The 20,062-nt window shown below is 40.8% G+C and overlaps 1 protein-coding gene across 2 annotated transcripts in view; it reads right to left on the bottom strand.

The window, feature by feature from the left end:
- Positions 1-17,388, bottom strand: part of ror2 (receptor tyrosine kinase-like orphan receptor 2) — a 47,344-nt gene extending 29,956 nt beyond the window's left edge. For both annotated transcript variants that reach the window (XM_055019413.1, XM_055019414.1), the window contains exon 1: positions 17,088-17,388. In XM_055019413.1, coding sequence (XP_054875388.1) covers positions 17,088-17,151 — 64 coding nt within the window. In that variant the 5' untranslated portion in view covers positions 17,152-17,388. The remainder of the gene's footprint in view (positions 1-17,087) is intronic.
- Positions 17,389-20,062: the final 2,674 nt, after the last annotated feature.

Raw genomic sequence — 20,062 nt, 5'->3', positions numbered from 1 at the left:
AGCATATTTAAGTATTTAGCCCCTTTCAGAGTGATAAAACTGACAGCGAAATCAGGCGACGTTAACAACTGACCAAACCGAGCCCAAACCATACTGGCAAATCTGACATCTCTGCCACATCCCACATGACGTCATCCATTCATTCATTATCTATACACCGCTTAATTCTCATTAGGGTCATGGGGGGGGCTTGAGTCTATTCCAGCTGACTTAGGGTGAAGGCAGGGGACACCCTGGACAGATCACCAGTTTATCACAGGGCTACACATAAAGACAAACAATCACACTCACATTCACACCTACGGACAATTTAGAATCACCAATTAAACTCAGCATGTTTTCGGGCTCTGGGAGGAAACCAGGGAGAACATGTAAACTCCATGTAGAAAGATCCCAGGTGAACCGGCATCTTCTAGCTGCAAGGCAACGGTGTTAACCACTGAGCCACCGAGCAGCCCAACACAATGCCATATTTTAGTTATTCTTTCTTCAAAGAGAACATAATATACTTGAGAATGAAAGGTTCCTCACATATAGCAGTCATAATATGTACAGAGTAGGATACATCTGATGTGGCTTTGTCAGGGCTCTGATGATTCAAAATTAAGAAAGAACAATGACCAATACTGGGAACCAATATATATTCAATGTTAGATACAGCATGTGATAGCAGGGAATCTGTCTCTCATAATTGGGTTGCTTCATTAATAATGATTACTATGACCAAAAAGTACAAAAGAAATGCGAATGATCAGGGCAGCACTGCGTCGTTAGCGGTGTAGGCACTGTTGCCTCACAGCTAGAAGACCTCTGGTTTGCGTCCTGGCCTGGGCCTCAGCTCTTTCTGTGTTCACTTTGCATGCTCTCACTGAGTGCTCCGGCTTTCTTCCACAGACCAAAAACATGCTGAGCTTAATTGGTGATTCTAAATTGTCCTTAGGTGTGAATGTGAGAGTGCTTGGTTGTCTGTGCAGAAAGAAAACGATAACGCACAAATAGTCTAGATACCTTTACTGCTAGTGAGATGTGGCTGTCAGTTACAACAGATTGCTAGACTGCAAAGTTAATTTTACTTTAGAAAGATGTAGAATTACTCTGGATAGCATTAGCCACAGGCTAAGAAGCACAGCAAATCTCTTAGTCATAGCCTTAGTCTAGCACCATCAACAAAATAAGTTCCAGTGGCACCGACACTAGCAGGTCAGTAACATCATAAATATTCAAGCATTTTCAGCTTAATGGGAAAATTGGGCATGCTTGGGGAAGACTGCTGTGTTTATTACAACTTTAGCATCATGTATGCCCTCATCTTTGAAAAATGGCTTCGCTAATTCACCAGGGCTGCTCCTCTCTGCAAATGGCTCATCTGTCCCTGTCTGTAAACAGTAGCTTTCAGTGCTAATTGGTTCAACAGTTGTGACATGTAACAAAATACGTAGTGCTGTGGGCGAGACATGGCTTGAGACCACAGAGTAACTACAGACAAAGAGAGCCATAATTGGTCAATCCCTAGTAGAGAGAGTACAGAAGAGAACAGATATGCAACAAAACAATGACAAGCGATGTCCCTCTGCCTAAGACTTGCCTTTTTTTTCCATCAATGCATTGATACAGCCTTATGACAAAGTTGTTGCCTTTGTCTTTCCTGATGAAATCTGTATCTGAAAAAGAACTGTGCTGAAACTAGGTAAGTGTTCATTGTGGGTTGAGCATAACTTTCTTACTCTGTTACTGGTTGAAACAAGAATGGCAGAGATAGTGAAAAGGACAGAAATCGTGAATAATATGTTACACACTACCATAAGCAATGGCCCGTTTGCTAGACTGAGCTACCAGGGAAAGGGAATAAAATCAAAAGCCAAATCAGACAAGGAAGAAAATGAGTGTGGAAATCCTAAATTAGTACTTTCCCAAGCCAGTTGTGCGTTTGCAGGAAAGAATGAGCAGGAAAGTCTGAATGCACCATGTTGGAATGTGTTATTGGTACTACAACAAATCAGTTTCCATGCCTAACACACCCCCTCTCTCCACTGTGAAAGAAGACACACAAGATGCAATAAAATTATAAACCCCCCCCATAAAAGTTAAAGGTCAGTGTATCAGATGAAAGCACCTAGGGTGAAAACAGCCCAAACTGCCCTGAAGCAACATACCACGATCCTACTCAGGGTCATTTGTTAAGTGGCTCTGAAGTTTTAAAAAAATCTTATGTGTATCCATTGTTCTGTTGCTCCTTAACTGTCCTCATAGACAGTAAATACTTAATTAATTTCCTTTTAAATATACAGGAGTTAAAGTCACTTTAAGCCAAAATGTAAATTTTTTTATTTTTTTTTTTGCAACTAAAAGTCAACAACAACAGCAACAACATCAAAACAACCTTCCTGATGCACATCCACCATCAAATCTGCAGCTTGTGAAGTTGTTTTGGCTAAATGCCTACAGACACATTTAACAGACAGAGGTGTGTATGTGTGGGTGTGTGTGCTGGACATCCATTAAATTATCAGCTGATTGAGGACACGTGCAGCAGGGAGTGGCTGATCTACCTCCAATACCTGCCATAAAGGAAGTGCTTGAGTCACCACTCGACACTGGAATGTTTTACTACACACAGTCAGCTAACTCAGGCCAGCATTAGCTCTGTTTAGATTTGTTACCTTCATTGCTTCTAATTCATTGTTCTTCTGTCTAGTTCTCCATGTCTCCTGTCTGCCTTGTGCTGAACATCGTCCCTCAGCCATAGAGATCCTTATTTATCATCATTCTTTCTTCATAGATCCGCAAACCTTCAGACCACAATCCAGGATTCCTCAAGTCACGCCACTCACTTCCTCAGTCCACACACCCTTGACAACTCTCTTGTTCTTGACCAGCTGAGCCTATAGTTTTGTAGCTTGCTCTATTTGATTATTCTAGTACTCTAGTTTTATAATTAGCTTAATGGTGGAAGTCTGTACTGCTTAAACTCATTGTGATTGTTTCTCAGTACTGTGCGTACATCTTGTTGCTTTGAGCTATGCAGTTTATGTCCAGCCCCGTTGTTCTGTTGACAGTTATACCGTCGTGCACAGCCTCTGTAGTTTGGTTTCCTGTGTATCTCGCTGTGTGCATGTATTATCTTGTTAACGCCCCGTCCCTGACAACTTTCCTAGCCTTGTGTTACCTGTTCCTGGTTAGTTCCCTGTTCCTGTGTACATTTAGATTCTTAAGATTAAGTCTATATTGCTTTCAGTAGCTTTGCATTGCCAGTCTAGTGTCCTTTCTGGGCTTCTGTAGTTCTCTAGTGTCCCTATACTTTCTGCAATGTAATCCTGGCATTCCTGTAGTCATCACAATTGTACCTTAGCTCAGCTCCCTGTGTTATCTGTTTCCATTCCTCCCACTCCGTGTTTATTTTCCCCTTTGAAAAATTGTCTTAATAGACTGTTATATCTTTACTAGTGGGCGTTCTCTGTATGCACCCGGGTCTCTGTACTCACCATGACAAGGCTAGTGAGAGTCATGAGAGTGAACATGGGCATCAAAGAGTAGCTTAACTCTCCTTTGTTGGCTTCGTTACTCTTGAACACCTTAAACAAATTCTTCTTTAGAGGAGAGACTGTGTGAGATAGATTTTCCATCATCCACACCTTTCTATAGTTGATTATTAAAAGAGTTGTAAGTAAAGTAGTCAGTGCTTGACTTTGGAAGAGCTTTGATTTGTACATGCTTTCCATCATCAACTGAGCCCAGACAAAGTGAGAAGTTCTAAATTCTCCAAAAATCCTGTGCTCTGTTCGCCCACTGTGCATGGCTGACACAATGCTACAGCCCAGTCTGTAAGTAGCTGCTATATCCTGCAAAGTTTTCCTGTGTTCGATATGAAGCCCAATTAGACTGTCAGGACACACCAGTGCAGACGCATTGTTTTCTCAACAGAGGTGCTTGGATGTCCCTATCACCGCCTGCTTTTAAATTCTGCATTGGTCTGCATGCACAGACAATCGAAAGCATCAACTGCCCATTAGGACCACTGTCAAACACAGTTCAGAGGTGAAACAGACTGAAAGCTGTTGACAAAGTATGCTAACGGAAACAAAAAGCTCAATGACTTCTGAACTGTGAGTGACATACAGTCATTTGTTTCAGTGTTAAAGGAGACATTCCTGATATTGTATTAAGTCCCCAAAATCTAAAACCAGTATGTTTTTGGCGTATTTGTATATTTAGGACATTCTGTCACAACACAAACTAATCAAGAGTTGTTTGCTGGAAACAGAAGTGTGTTGTTTTTTTTCTGGTCCCCCAGAAGACAAAGGGATTGTGGATGTTTTAAATGTCTTTGATTTCCAGCATGTGTCTGGCAATCGTCTGTTTGGATGAAAAGATACTTGGAGCCACAGGCAGTGTTGAGTCTGGTCATAATTATCCTGTTAAGTGTCCCAGGATGTGTTCTCATGTTTTATGGTGCATATTTTTCTACCTGTGTAAGTGTATTCCAGTGGACTTTTTGTATTTAGTATGTTTGATTTTGGATCCCTCACACATTTCTCCCTAACTCAATTAATAGAAACAGGGTTACAGCCAAATGTGCAGTAAGAACATGCACAAAGTCAGGTTAAAGTTGACTTGACAACAACTCTTTGGCTCTCCTTGGCTAAATTGTCCCCTTGAAGGAAAAAAATGTTGCTGTGGTAGCATAAATATGAGTAGCCTTTAACTGATAAAGTTAGAACCAATTTTAATGGGCATATCATCCAAACTTTGCTTAAAACCCTATGACCCCATCATGTGACACTGCATCATCCAAACTTGGCTCAGTCTTGCAGTTGTGGAAATTGCTAATAGCAAATCGTATAACCAATGGGATACCTTGCGATTAAAAATCTCTACACACTTTCAAACATGTAGCTTGTCACATTTGCATCACATTGCGTAATAGTGCCTTAAATTGTACTATCACATGAACTAATTGTAATGAGCCAGTTATCTAACATACACCGATCAAGCATAACATTATGACCACTGACAGGTGAACTGAATAACACCTATTATCTCTTCATCATGGCACTTGTTAGTAGGTTGGATATACACTACCAGTCAAAAGTTTGGACACACCTTCTTATTCAATGGTTTTTCTTTATTTTCATGACTATTTACATTGTAGATTCTCCCTGAAGGCATCACAACTATGAATGAACACATATGGAATTCTGTAGTGTGAAATGAAGCTCATCGAGAGAATACCAAGGTTTTGCAAAGCAAAAGGTGGCTATTTTGAAAAATCTAAAATATGAAACATTTTGACTTACTTCACACCTTTTAGTTTACTACATAATTCCATATGTGTTCATTCATAGTTTTGATGCCTTCAGTTAGAATCTACAATGTAAATAGTCATGACAATAATGGGCAAGCCTCAAAATTCCCCAGATCTCAATCCAATCCAACATCTGTGGGATGTGCTGGACAAACAAGTCCGATCCATGGAGGCCCCACCTCACAACTTACAGGACTTAAAGAATCTGCTGCTAACATCTTGGTGCCAGATACCACAGCAAGCCTTCAGGGGTCTAGTTGAGTCCATGCCTTGACGGGTCAGGGCTGTTTTGGCAGCAAAAGGGGGACCAACACAACATTAGGAAGGTGGTCATAATGTTATGCCTGATGTATAGGCAGGAAGAGATTTCAACAGAGAGAAAGTGCAGATGGAGTACTGTGTGTGTCATAGTGCTGTGAATTTGTTTCATTTTTAACAATGTTGGAGAGACAGCTCTTCTGTGAGAGGGCTAACCTCTTTGACTTAAAAAAAAGTAATAATAGCTAACTGCAAGCCAATCCCTGTGCTTCACCACGAATTATGGAGTCATTGATCAAGTAATATTACCATGCCTAAGAAATTCAGAGTGGAAAATGCTGTGGAGAATAGCATTCTTAATTCTGATCTTAACAATCCTGCTATCCCCTTGATGGTGGATGTATGGTGGTTTTAAACTGTCCATTTATGGTGGACCTGTAGCTCTGTTCCCCAATGCTACATACCAAATTTGGTGTGATAGAGTTAAAATCCAAAAAGCACAATTGCATGTATCTTCACATTATGCAAATTATTACAATAAACATGTGTCATCCAAGAGGCATATGGTTGTGTATATTGAGACTGACTTGTTTGTCAACTTTCAAGTCAGTCAGACTGTAAGAAGTGGACTATACGAAACTAAGTTTTTGGGCCCTAATTGCAGCACCACAATCTGGCCATTTGTGCCCACACACATTTACAGTTATTGGGTCAGGTTTAACGTTTCCAGATCATTCCAGATCACAGCAATTTGAGCCACGACAAAAGAAGGAAAACAGTTATATGTCCATCACAGAAGGGCTTCATGGAGTTTTAGTTGATTAATTCATCTATTGAGGCTGAAGGACATCATGGGGACAGATGAGTAAAGCATGCTGGAGGGTTCAAAAAAGTAGTGGTCTGCCTTTACAGTCCGCTATGGGTCTCTGGAAATGTGTTAACAGCAATGCTTATCAATGCAATCAAATCAGTGACAGATGCAAAAGATGAAGAGTTCTGAAGAAAAGTTCACAGCTAAATCTGTGTAATTTTCTGTTACTTGTACATTACAGTTCCACATTGCTGGCCTTCCCTAGGACTATTTGATGAAGGAAAGAATGACTCAGAGGTAGGTTGGAGAAAGATAAACAATTGACACTAGAGCTTTGTTTTAGAAGCAACCGAAAAAAATCCTTTTTCACAGCTAAACATGTCTTTCCACTGAACTAAACTGGTATGCACCCACTTATCAGAGAGCGAGTAAAATGCAGATGACTAAGTCCATCCCCATCAATCAAGGCTTGGACTGTTTTATCTGCAAATATCCTCCAAATGTCCAAACATTTGAAGGGAAGTGCCTGCTTATTTATGAGACGACTATTGTTGTTTTGCCTCAGTCATGGAGATGGAGCTGACCTTATTTAAGCTGCCTCAGTGATGAGTACTCAGGGTGGGAAGATAGCATCAGAGCCAGAAAGAGGAAATTCCACAGCACATAAGTGATACCATCTGACAATCCAGAGAGTGCCATGATACAGTCATTATTTCAGAAAGACTGTAAACTTGTTTTTCATGCATGTTAATGTTTAGATGATAAGAGTGATGGAGCTTGTGTGACAAAAGTAATCACATCTGGACAAAGTTAGTATTTGAGAGAAATTTCACTCGCAAAGCTTTCCTGCTTGGGACTTGGTACTGCAAGTTGAAGAATGCCTTCAGTGTTGCATTTAAAAAGTATTCAGTCCCCTTTACTTTTTGCACACTATCGTATTTTTAATTTACTGGATTTTATCAATCTGCATAAGCATAATGACAAATGTCATTATGTCATACATTTTGGCAAATGTATTTAAAATCAGTACTCAGACCCTTGTTGTGTCACTCCAAATTAGGGATCAATCAATTATCTGTCTGGTCAATGATTAAGGTTGATATCTGGCATTTTAACCATTTAATGGCATCACAGGTGTGACTGACCGATTATCACTAAATAAATCCTATGCAAAACTTTGGCTCTGATTCAGCCTGCTCTCTCTTTCTGCAGTCACTCTGTGGTCTCAAGCAATGTTCCATCCACAGCACTATCTGACTGGTTGCATATCACCAGTAACGGTCAGTCACCAAAAGCACACAAAGGGACAGAGAGCGCATTTGTGGAGCGGAGCAACTCGAGCGATTAAGTGAGCTGTGTTTGGAAGGTGAGTACTTAGCGGACACTGCTATGGTTGTAATGAACACTGCAGTCTTCCACAAGCATGCCTAGTTTCCCTGCTGCACAAAAAATGTCCCACTAATTCACTTGTTGGTGTCTGTGCAGCTGGAACTTATTTTGCTAAGGGTGCTAGGCTATTGCTAAGAGGTGTGCTATACCTCTTAGCCTGGGGATAACGCTATCTGGAGTACTATAACATGTTTCTAAACTCCGATTAACTTTTAAGACTGTTCGAACTTACAGACAACTCTCTCTAGCAAACACACAACCTGCAAAAACTGAACAAGAAGCGCAGTCATCTCTAGAGGTCGACCGATGTATCGGCCAGCCGATATTTTGGGCCGATATATGGACTTTTTTCAATATCGGCCATCGGCCGATATTTACAAATAAAAAGCCGATTTGTGATCAGGCACCCGTACGGGCAGCTGCCGCGACCACTTTTCCCTTAGAAGGACCCCTGGCACTCAGAGAGTGGAGCATGAGCGGAGCGAGTGAGCCAGGCAACAACAAGCCTCGCTCCACACCTGCTTATTTGGTAAAAAAAAAACAGGTAAGAGATTTGTTTCTTGGTAAGAGAGAAAATGAAGTGTATTTAATTTGTAATATATACATGCATATACTTTTAGTGTTTAAATTGCCTTTTGTAATCGATGTGCTTTTAAAAAAAAAAAAAGGATATCGGCCTTAAAAATCGGCTTCTACAATCGGCTTTAGATATCGGCCATCGGCTGAAAATTTTTTTAAAAAATCTGTATCGGCATTGGCCTTTGAAAATCCCATATCGGTCGACCTCTAGTCATCTCCACAAATAAGGAAATGACGTACTTTTGACAGTGGCTAGGGCTACACTATCATCTCATGGCAGACATGCTGTTATGATCATTTAATGTACATCGGGTCCAAATATCAGTAAAGGGCTGTCTTTATTACCAATAACTGATAACGACATTAGCCCTGGAAAAAAAACATGCTGATCCTGTCCTACTCCAAACTGTGGTCAGGTGCATCCTGTTTGCTTCAGGTATCCTTGAGATGTGGGAATTTGATTGTAGTGGCAACTTGTGTTTTTCTGTTTTAGTTTGTGCAGGTTGTCTCTCCGCTAGAGAGATGTGTCTGTCAGTTAGAACAGATTGCTGAAGTTAACTTTTCTAAAGAAAATTATGACATTCCAGATAGCATCCAGTAACATCCGCTATCTGACCTTCCAAACTCTGCTTCAATCTGTAAACGTGGCCTGTATACAGTAGCTTTTAGTGCTGATTGGTGTTACTTTAAAATCAAATATAGCTGAGACCACAGACTGACTACAGAGAGAAAACCTACAGCCAGAGTAGCTGTTCGCTTAATAAAAATGATGATGACGACAATCGGAAAAATGCCAAATACCAGTCCTTGATAATCATCAGGGTTGAGAATTGTTCTAGCTCTACTTAAAATGAATTAGCTTACACAACTGTCACCAAGAAACAACAAAGGTCACACTGTTTCTACATAATCACTAGATGGTGAACTGAAAAGTTTGTTGCACTTATTTAAACAAAAAGTGATCTTGAGGGAGTTCAGATCCTGTTCAAATTGTAGAAATTATTTCTAGACAATCTATTTTAGAAAGTTATGACAACTTTCAGCTATGAATTTGTGTACTTTAAATCCTTCATTCCAAAAGTGTCACTTTTGCCACTTTTCAGAGAAAACCCTCTGTGTTTGACACTAGATAGTAAGCACATGTTCAGCTTGTGTTTGACCCATTCATAGACGGCTGCCACAGGTCAATCCATCTTTGTTAAGGTTCACACAAGACTTGAGTGTGTCCCTGTAGTTCTCCTCACATAAAAAATGGTTGTCGCAGTGTTTACACTGGAGAATGGGTTAGAAGCATGCATTGCTGCCTATGCACACAGATGCCAAAAGAAGGAAATTCAACAGCCTACCCATTGTGGTTTTAACTTTACAGCTGCTTCCTGTCTAATACAGATGTTTGGCAAAATCTCCCTGGCCAGAGGGCATAGGTTGGGACTCTGTGCAATTAACAATACAGCACAGCAGTTAGACCCATTATAAGTGACAGCCAAAACTATAACTTAGCAACTCCCTAAGATTCACCCAAGTAGTGAAATGACTAGGAGTTTTAGTTTTTCAGTTTGTTATCCCTCAGTTAAATCTGCATGTGTCAAACACTGCATCTGAAAATGTAAAAATAAACTTGTGATCGGTATGGTCTGTATTTTCCAGTACATTTCTGTGTACATTAACACTCAAGCAGCACTTTTCAAGCAGCGTCACACTTCTTTGACTGCTTGTCACCAGCAGGAATTAGCTGCAACCCAAAACAACCACTGCTGAAGTCAGGACGACCAGGCAAAAGATCAGCTATGAAAGCCTTTGATGAGGCAGCTGGAAAGGTAATATTAAAAGTACTACAGATAAGATTTGTGAAAAAAAAAAACACAAACCACAACCTCAGACTTATGTAGGGAGTGAGGGGTGGCACATGTGCTACAAGGTTTATAGTTACATTATTATTATTATACTTACATTAAAATAAACACATGAATTAGACATTTGGTTTTTGAACATTTCAGCCTCAAGCCAACGTAGACACCTGTACAGATGTTAGCTTGCAGGGTACTTGCAGCCCAATTTTTGAGACCACGTTCAGCACACATTAAAAAAGGAAGGTAGATGCAGGCAACTAGCTATTATTCTTTGAAAGCAGACATGAAAAAGACAAAACCATTGAAATTGCCTTCAATGACATGGCAAAACATCATGTTGCAGTAGCACAAATAGAAAAGACTTAACGCACCATTGTCTACCTGAAGGTCAATTCATGCTTTTCACGTATTCATCCACAAGAGTAGGCATGACATAAATTCACCCAAGTCTGTGAGGGTCCACATGCAGCCCAAATTTTGTCGCCAGGCAGACTGTACAGGAGATTCTCCATCATTTTGAATTTAACATGAAAAAAGTTTTAATTTAAGTAGTTGTTTCCAGACTTTGTAGGAGTTTTGTTTGCACAAGCTTTCTTTGATGGAGCCCAAACACAATATTTCTCCAGAAATCCTATGCTTTGTTCACACAATGTGTCCAGCACACCTCAGAAATAATCACTAATACGGTGGTAAAGCATCAGCTGCAGTTTCTTCATGTGTTTTTCTGTGTTCTATACAAAGGGCAATGCAACTGGCTGCGTGGAAGGCTGTCCTGGCTTTATGGAATTGAATGACTGTGTTCTATTTTTAATAAATGTAACTTTATTCATAATAGCAATATTGTGTTATTCACCTTTACATAGTATTATGTCTTAATCCTCTGTTGCTCTTAAAGCAACTGTCTCATTGTTGCTCCAAAGTAAGTATTTACATCTAAAATGGAAATACAAGTTCCTTGCTCTAAAACTGGGGGAAAACTCAGGTCCTTCAACACTCCTTTATATTTCCACAAACTCCAGATTAATGGCCTGACCTCTGACTAACTCTTCTGGTTTGTTCAGTGCTGCTAAACATTGCCTAATTTCGCAGTTAGATGGGGGAAGGGTAAACATGGAAAAGACGTAAATCAGGGTGCCATAAATGGTGGGGGGAAAAAACTTTGGGAAAACTTTGCACAGTGTGCCATACAAAAGTTGATTAGATGCCCTTATGTTCGTCAGTTACATCAGTGTCTGGTCTGTAGCTAAATAACAAAGCCATTAGTCCACACAATATATCAAACACAGACAGTTTCCATGCCAGAGAGACACTGTTTCATTGGAGGGACACGTGATTGCAACACCATTAATAGTAACTATGAATGTGACCCTCTGTTTTATGTCTGCTTTCCGAAATAGTTTGAAGAAAACACTGAAAACACTCGCTTAAATCATTGCTAAGACCTCTGAATGCGGATGCAACACTATTACATATTGGAGTTTGCTGTTGTAATGCTAACTGCTGTGTATATGCCATCTGATGCTAATGCTAGCTCAGCTCTTGGGTACTTGCATGACACCATTAGCCCTCAACAGAGCATGTATCCTGAGGCAGTCCACATCACATCTTTATAGCTTCTATCCCTATCTTATAGGGACCATTCGTCCCTGCGCTTAATTCCAGCATACAGGAAAAGTACTCTTACCACAACAAAGATTATTAAAACATGGGCTGAAGGTGCCTCTCATCAATTCCAGGACTGCTTAGAAAAAGCAAATTGGGGTATTTTTGAACACTAGTACTTATAACAGTACACAGCAGTTATCTTGTGTTACATTAGGCACTGCATGGACATTGTCACTGTGGATAAGTGTAGAATGCTGCTTTCAGGTCTGTGATGGGGAAAAATACAGTGCTGCCATAGCCAACCTGAAAAGAGGCATCAGAGAGCCCAAGGCTGCCTGCAGGAGGAAGATTGAAGACTACTTCCACTGCAACAATACTGGGGTAGGTGTGGCAGGGGGTTAAGCCCATCACCAGATACAAATCCAGCAACCTTTCAGCCTTGGATGGTGATGCATCACTGGAAAAGGAGCTGAAGCACTTCTTTACCCACTTTGAGGTGCTGCCACCACAGGCAGCTGCATCACATCCACCAGTCGACACCAGCCACATTTTCATGGTGGAGGAACATGAAGTGAAGTGTACACTGAAGACGTTAAACCCGAAGAAGGTGCAGATCCTGATGTCCCCTCTCGACAGGTTCTGAAGTTATGCTCTGACCAGATGGCTGTGGTCTTCACCAAGATCTTTAACCAGTTCCTATCACAGCCCACCATCCTCCCTGCCTGAAGTCCTGCACCATATTTCCACTGTCAAAAAACACCACCATCAGCAGCCTGGATGTCTACCATCCAGTGGCACTTACTCCTGTCATAATGAAGTGTTTTGAGAAACTGATTCGTACTCACAACTTCTCCAGCCTCCCATCCAGGTTTGACACACACAAGTTTGCCTTCAGAGCTAATAGGTCCACAGAAGATGTCGTGGCCACAACTCTCATCACTGCCCTGACCCACCTAGACCAGAGAGGGAGGTATGCCAGGCTGCTCTCTGTAGACTTAAGCTTCGCTTTTAACACCATTCTCCCTCACAGACTGGTGACCAAACTCATAGACCTGGAACAACCCTTCTCCATCTGCCTCTGGTTTAAAGACTTCCTGACAGCTTGCTCACAGAGGGTGAGAGTAAGTCCCCATATCTTCTCAGCATTCAGCCTTAGCAGTGGCTCCCCACAGGGCTGTGTGCTCAGCTCCCTGCTCTACACCCTCTGTACCCACAACTGCACCCCCACCCACCCCAGCGTAAGCATCATTGCATTTGCAGATGGCACACCCATAATGGGTCTCATCTCTTTGGGGAATAAGTCAGCTCATTTGAAAAAGGTGGAACAGCGGTCTGTGTGGTGCACAGACTACAACCTGGTCCTTAACACCGCCAAAACCAAGGAGTTGATTACAGGCTTCAGAAAGAACAAAACGGACATCAACCCTTTCACATCAGTGGATACCCTCTGGAGAGGGTTTCTCACTTCTGGTTCTGGACATGTACATGGAGGAAGACTTGACCTGGAGCAGTAACACAACAGCACTGGTGAATAAGGCACAGCAGAGACTTCTCACAAAAAAGTTTTTGTGTCCTTCTACTGCTGCTCCATCGAGAATATACTCACATACTGCATCTGTGTGTGGTTGCACAGAAGCAGAGAGGAAAGCGCTCCAGAGGGTTGTAACAACTGCCCAGAAGATCATCGACTGCCCTCTCCCCTCCCTAGAAGTTCCCACTTCTTAAATAAGACCAAGAGCATTTTAAGAAATCCATCCCACCAAGTACCAAAGATGACTGCCTGTTGACATTCATAATCTTGTTCATTCATTTTTAGCAAACAGTCCCTAACAGAAATCAAAATTATTAAAAAAAAAATAAAAAATAAAAAATAAAAAAATTCTACATTAGTGATGATATGCAGGCTGCACGGTAGCTTGGTGGTTAGCGCGTCACCTCACAGTTAGAAGATCCCCGGTTCGCTTCCTAGCCTGAGAAGTTTCCGGGTTCTCCCTGTGCATGTGTGAGTTTTCTCTGGCTTCCTCCCACAGTACAACAACATGCTGAGGTTATATGGTGATTCTAAATTGTCCGTAGGTGTGAATGTGAGTGTGATTGTTTGTCTCTGTATGTAGTCCTGTGATAGACTGGTGTCCCCTGCCTTCACTACAAGTCAGCTGGGAAAGACTTCAGCCAACCCGTGACCCTGAGGATTAAGCGGTGCATAGATAATGGATGGCACGCAGCTGGGCAGGGTTTTCTTAAAAGTGACAACAGAACAGATAAAGCCCTTTCTAAACATCTCCACAACAAATGAAGGCCTTCTGGCCCCATTTCCGACAGCAGCAGCTCTGCTTTTTTAGTCTGAGCCCAACATCGTCAGTCATGAATAACAAGCCTTCCCTGCGTTCACTCCATACAGTCACTCTCACATTTTCAAGTATACTTCAAATGCTGACCACTTAAGTGCCATGCTGAATTGGTCGGTATTATCTTGCGAAATCAGAGACTTTTCACCTCCTGGCAATCTGATAGCAAAGTGTTTAGGGTGCATACCAAATAGGTGCAAATACCGTCAACGAGTCAGTGGTTTTAATCCCGGCCGCTAAATTTCTCACATCATCTCTGTGCTCTCTTTCTCTAAATATCCTGTCTTGCTTCACTGTCTATATCTACTAAAGACAAACAGTAAACAATATTTATAAAAAAAAAAAAAAAAAATTCAACTCTGACATTTGTTTCATCCAAAGTGAACATAAGCTGAAATTAAAAGATGACATTTAAATTCAGAACAGAATCATTTAGGTTAATCTGATTTGCAGTGGTGTCAAAATATTTAGCACTTTGTCTTTTCATACATTCCATACATTCTTAATATTGAAACAGTGTTGTAGCTATTTCTTTCTCCTGCAGTTGCAGATCACATGCATATGTTGTTGTTGATGATCTTGCTGTGTCAGGGCCAGGTATGGTGCAAGTTAAGCATGTTTTCAAGGTGTTACAGATCTATATGCTCTGGGGGTTCAAGCATATGGGTTCTGTAAAGCGTCTTGACACAATCTGAATTGTAATTGGTGCTCTATAAATAAAATTCTATTGAACTGAATTATTTCTTTAGTTCAGAGAATGTAGACTAATGATAGCAAAAAGTAAGTTTTAAAACACCAAAACCATATACTGACAAAAATGACCTACAGTGCTGTGAAACCAGGTGTTACCATTATTTTAAATTTGTATTTATTAACCAAGCACCAAGATTTGATTAAAAACCAACAGAAATAGTAAATGTAATAGGTAACAAGGGAACACAATTCACTGAACCTCACATTACTGAAAATGTGAGTTTGCAAGTATTATAATGCATGTTCTGAAAAAGTATATGTGAATTCAACAAATGTGATTTAATTGGATTTTGAAAAGTGACAAAGAGTACTTCAGGTAATTTTACAAGGGCATTTTTAAAATCAAATGCATATGCACATGAGATTTTCCATGAGATTTAATTCCCTTTAAAAACAGGCACTTTAACTATAAGCACTTTATAACAAGCTCTGCCTAGTAAGCACTTTACTAAAATAAAAGCACTTTAGGGTAGGTTTAACCTAGCCAGAATTTATGTATCATTGTCTTTGTTTTACTATATTGTTTTTTTATACATCTAACTCTAAGTCCGGCTTCTGTACTGCAACCTTGTGTAAACATATGAGTTTGCATATTCATTAATATGCACCATCCCTCCAAATAAAGAAAGAAATGAGATATTTGAAATTGAAAATGTGGAAGCTCGCATATAATGTCACATGTGAAACCATATGGCACATCTGACAAAGCATCATATAGTGATTTGCACATTCAGGATTTTCCTATATTTAACAAGTGAAAAAAATCTTACATTTAATACGTGCACACCAGAAATTCTCCATTAACAATGTTTCCAAGATCATAAACTATCTCTTAATATTGTGATATTGGCTCAAACATATTGCCAAGCCGACCTGTCCAGGGTGTCCCCTGCCTTCGCCCCAAGTCAGCTGGGATAGTCTCCAGGTCCCTAATGGGGATCAAGCGGTGTATAGATAATGGATGGATGGATGGATGGATGGATGGATGGATGGATGGATATTGCCAAGCCCTTAGGTTCTGGGGCTCTTATTCACCACGTAAAAACATGAACATACACTGGAATGTCCTATAAGTCAAAGATGATGTACAAAATTTTTAACTCATTAACTTATGCATGAATTACAAATAAGCGACCATATAAGGACACAAGCTGCCTTCTGACTACTTACAGAAGAACCTCTGAGCTCATCTTGTCTTTTCTTTCATTTCAGGAAAGGATCTTTGCACTGCTTCTTTAGTCCTCAGTGATCACTGAAGTCAAAACTGAAAGAAAGGCTGCTTGCAGATCCAAAAAACAAAAAAAGGAGGGGGAAAGGTGCTAATCATTGAGCCCCCTTGTGCCCCACCCCCACACCCCTTTCACTTCATACCAAATGGTAAGTCCTCAGAGCCAAAGCTGAAAACAGGAAATCTGCTCTGCTCTCACTCCCCGCAGGGGTAGTAAATGAATTACCATGACTGACAAAGACTTAGATCACCTGGAGATATGCATTCAATTAACATGACAATGACACAGTGGCCCTTTGAGTCTGACACAAGCTCCTTTTTTTATGAGAACTGGGAGCTCCAAGTACCACATGTCAACAAACTGAAGAAGTACAAAGAGTGTTCAAGTGGTCACAGAGGCTTATAGGAGGAACCCCCAACCCCCCAACACGCACAGGCATTCACCCAAAAACCATCGAATACCTTCTCAACATAAAGGTGAAGTGTGCATGCAACCGAAAATGTGACCGTTTTTCAATCGATGTTGAAAAGTCTGTAAAAATGAAGGGAGAGTGAAAAAAAGGGATTTTGGAAGAATGACTCCTAAACGGTGGAACTCACTGTCAACGTTGGCTGTTTATGCAGTTTAAAGGATGCCAGCTCTCACTGAGTTTTTCTGTAGACGTGATGTGAAATCTCCGCCTCCGAGCACATCTGAGAGCCTATTACTTTATTACCTAAACTGCTACAAGGAAAAGCCCACTACAAAGGCCCCATCTATTGCAGAAGATGATCTCTGCGTCGGGAGAAAACACAGTAAAAAGCCGTTGCAAGTCTTTTCCAAGTTTCACATGAACGCCAGGGAGCCTGATGCAAAAATCTGCACTTACAGAAGACACATCAGTTTTTTTGCCTGTCGACTTCCAGTGCATCATTTCTCAGCTTTACTCGGATTTAGTCTTTAAGACGTATAAAAGAAACTCACCGTTACATCTCAGATCTGGAGACAAGAAAAGCATCCAAAGCAGACTTTTCAGGAAGGTGGCCATGGCGTCCGATTTCACTCAGGAGAATACTAAAATAAGACTGAAAGCTACCTAATATAACTGTAGGAGTCGATATGCTTCTGATAATGTCCTTTCCTACTTGTTGACAAAAAGCGCACTTTGCAGGTCGGGGTAGTCCGACATGAAGGTGGAGGACAGATGCGGGTTCACGGAGGAAAACAAAGACGCGTTCATCCCATGAACAGTCCGCCAGAGACGGTTCTAGCTGCGGGTCACAGACTGGCCTCTCTGCAGGACTGAGGCGGGCACACGAAGAGCAACGTTTTTGTAGAGGGCCCCATCTACAGACAAACCCGAGAAACGGGCTGCCCACTAAGAATGTACAAAACTTCTCCCAGGACCAAGAACTAACGAACCAGCTCACACATAAACACACTTTCAGGTTAGATTTGCCACATATTTTAAGATTTTTTTTTTCTCTTTTCAAAGGAAATTACTTTTTCTGATAATGTTTGCTTGCTTAAAGGTTTAGTTAAACCTCACAATGACACTGTGATATCGCAGGAATGCGTCATAAACTTACTAAAGAAGGTTAATCTAAAAAAGTCTGCAGATCCTGATGCAATCTGTGCACAAGTACTACACTACTGTGCCAATCGGCTGAGTGAGGTTCTTACCAAACTCTTCCAGATGTGTGCTGAACGTGGCCAGATACCTAAAATCTGGTAAATATCCACCATTATGCCTATTTAGAAATCTAGAAATATCATGAAATTAAGTGACCGCAGACCATTTATACCCTGTGTTATGAAATTTCTTCGAAAAGGTTGTACGCGATGTGTTGGTGTTCCTTATAAATGGCAAAGTACACCCCCCAACAATTTGCATGCCAAGTTGGCAAGGGTGTTCAGGATGCAAAACTCTCGAGACATAGAAAGACGGTGTATAAGCACCTTGAGAATGCAAGGCCTCATGCAAGGGTCTTATTTGCAGATTTTTCTTCTACTGTTAATCAGATGCAGCCACACATTTCAACTGAGCACCTTGCATCTTATTTTAAACTGACTGATTACCTTCTGTTGCTGCTGTTAGATTTTTTGTAGACAGAATCCAGCAGGTTCGGGTGATTGGACATACGTCAAGCACCAGGCTTTAAGTACAGGTTCACCCTATTACTGTGTCCTGTTACATTTTATACTGTACACAGACGGTTGTAAGTCGTCTCAGAAAAGTAGTTATAAAGTTTTACAATGACAATTCCCTCCCGTCCTCCTTCTTTGACTCAGACCATGGTGATACCTTGCCTGCATTTGGGAAATGTTGTGGTGATGATAACTTCATAGACCTTACCTTTAAAAATCAAGTTTGCACATCATTGTTTTTAGGCAGATTGATGACACATTAAAAGCAAGCACTATGCACAATAAATAATTTGAAATTGTGGATTCCTGCAAGTATTTTGGTTGGCACCATATTTGATTCACTGCTAAAGTTTGATGTAAACACAGAAGTGATGGTCAAACGTGGTCAGCAAAGCATTAATTTGATGCAGAAGCTTAATTCCTTTTATGTCTTCCATATAATTCTATGTATCTTTTCAGCCTAAAGCTAAAGAGGCTGCAGCCAGAGTTCTGACAGGAACTAGTAACAGACATCAGTTTTCTGCAATGTTGGCATCTCTTCATTGGCTCCCTGTAAAATCTAGGATAGGACTTAAAATCCTGCTTCTAACATATAAAACGCTTAATGACCAAGCTCCATCTTATCTTAAAGATCTTATTGTACCAAATCATCCTAAGAGAGCCCTTCACTCTCAGACTGCAGATTTACTTGTGGTAAACCTGCAAACAAAACTGCCACAAATCTTTTTCAGTTCGACTGCTGATCTAAAAATGGTGCAAATAGTGCAACAGTGGCATGTCAGCTCATTTTGCAATGTTTCTAAATCCCTAACCTCTTCCCAGGTTTATAGGAAAGTATCACATATTTTCACTGTGCTCCCAGACTTGGAGACCACTGTATTTGCTATGTAGTTAAAATGATCTCCAGCATGCAACAGCTATAGGATGTTCATGTCAAGTTTCATGCCCACATCCATCAGACTTAAGAATGGCTGAGCCATTTTATTTATTTTACTACTAACTCTTTAGGATCTTTTAATTATTTATGTATTTGGCATCTCGCACTTTTGTAAGGACAACATATACTTTTTAAATCTTAAATTTTACCAGTCTTTTATTATCTCTGGTATGTTCAATGTGTTGTGCGTACAGTATTGTTACAGGAAGGGATCAGAGAACCCAAGCTCAGGCACACAGAAACTGGTAGACAGGTGAATAAAGGCAAGAGATTTATTTAACCCAAAAACTAAACCAATACATAAATGGAGAACTGAACTGAGAGGACCGAACTAAACTAAACAACTCAAAACTGAGTCCATGTGTGAGAAAATCCAGGAGGGGGGAAAATGGAGTCCAAAAAGTGTGGAAGCAAATCCAAAAGAGTGTACTGAGTCCATGACAGGATGTGAGTTTTTGAAGGTATGTGGGTCTATGATCCAGCGGGGAGTGAATGAAAGCACAGGGCTTAAATAGCAGGAGGTGAAGTAGAGAACAGGTGAAAAGAGTGAAGTAATTACTGCAGCTGATGTGCATCACTGCAATCAGCAAGGTGCAGGCAGGAGAGTGAGACAAGGGAGACAGACAGATGCAGAGACCAACAGACACACAGAGGGAGCCAGAGGGACAAGACAAGGAGAGAGAGACAACAGGGAGAGAGAAGACAGGATGAGTGAGAAAAATACAAAAGAGACAGATGACAAAGACAGGAAGAGGGGAAAAGGAAGAAAAGAGGAAGAAGGAGAAAGAAGGGCAGGGGCTAGAGCAGGATCATAACAAGTATATTGCCTGTGTTTATTATGTATGTTATGTTGTTGTATGTACAGTATATGCAC

The sequence above is a fragment of the Amphiprion ocellaris genome, chromosome 17 (assembly GCF_022539595.1).
Source record: "Amphiprion ocellaris isolate individual 3 ecotype Okinawa chromosome 17, ASM2253959v1, whole genome shotgun sequence".
In the NCBI taxonomy this organism is placed as follows: Eukaryota; Metazoa; Chordata; class Actinopteri; family Pomacentridae; genus Amphiprion; species Amphiprion ocellaris.
Note: the sequence above shows the minus strand (reverse complement) of the source record. Positions and strands in the feature narration are given on the sequence as shown.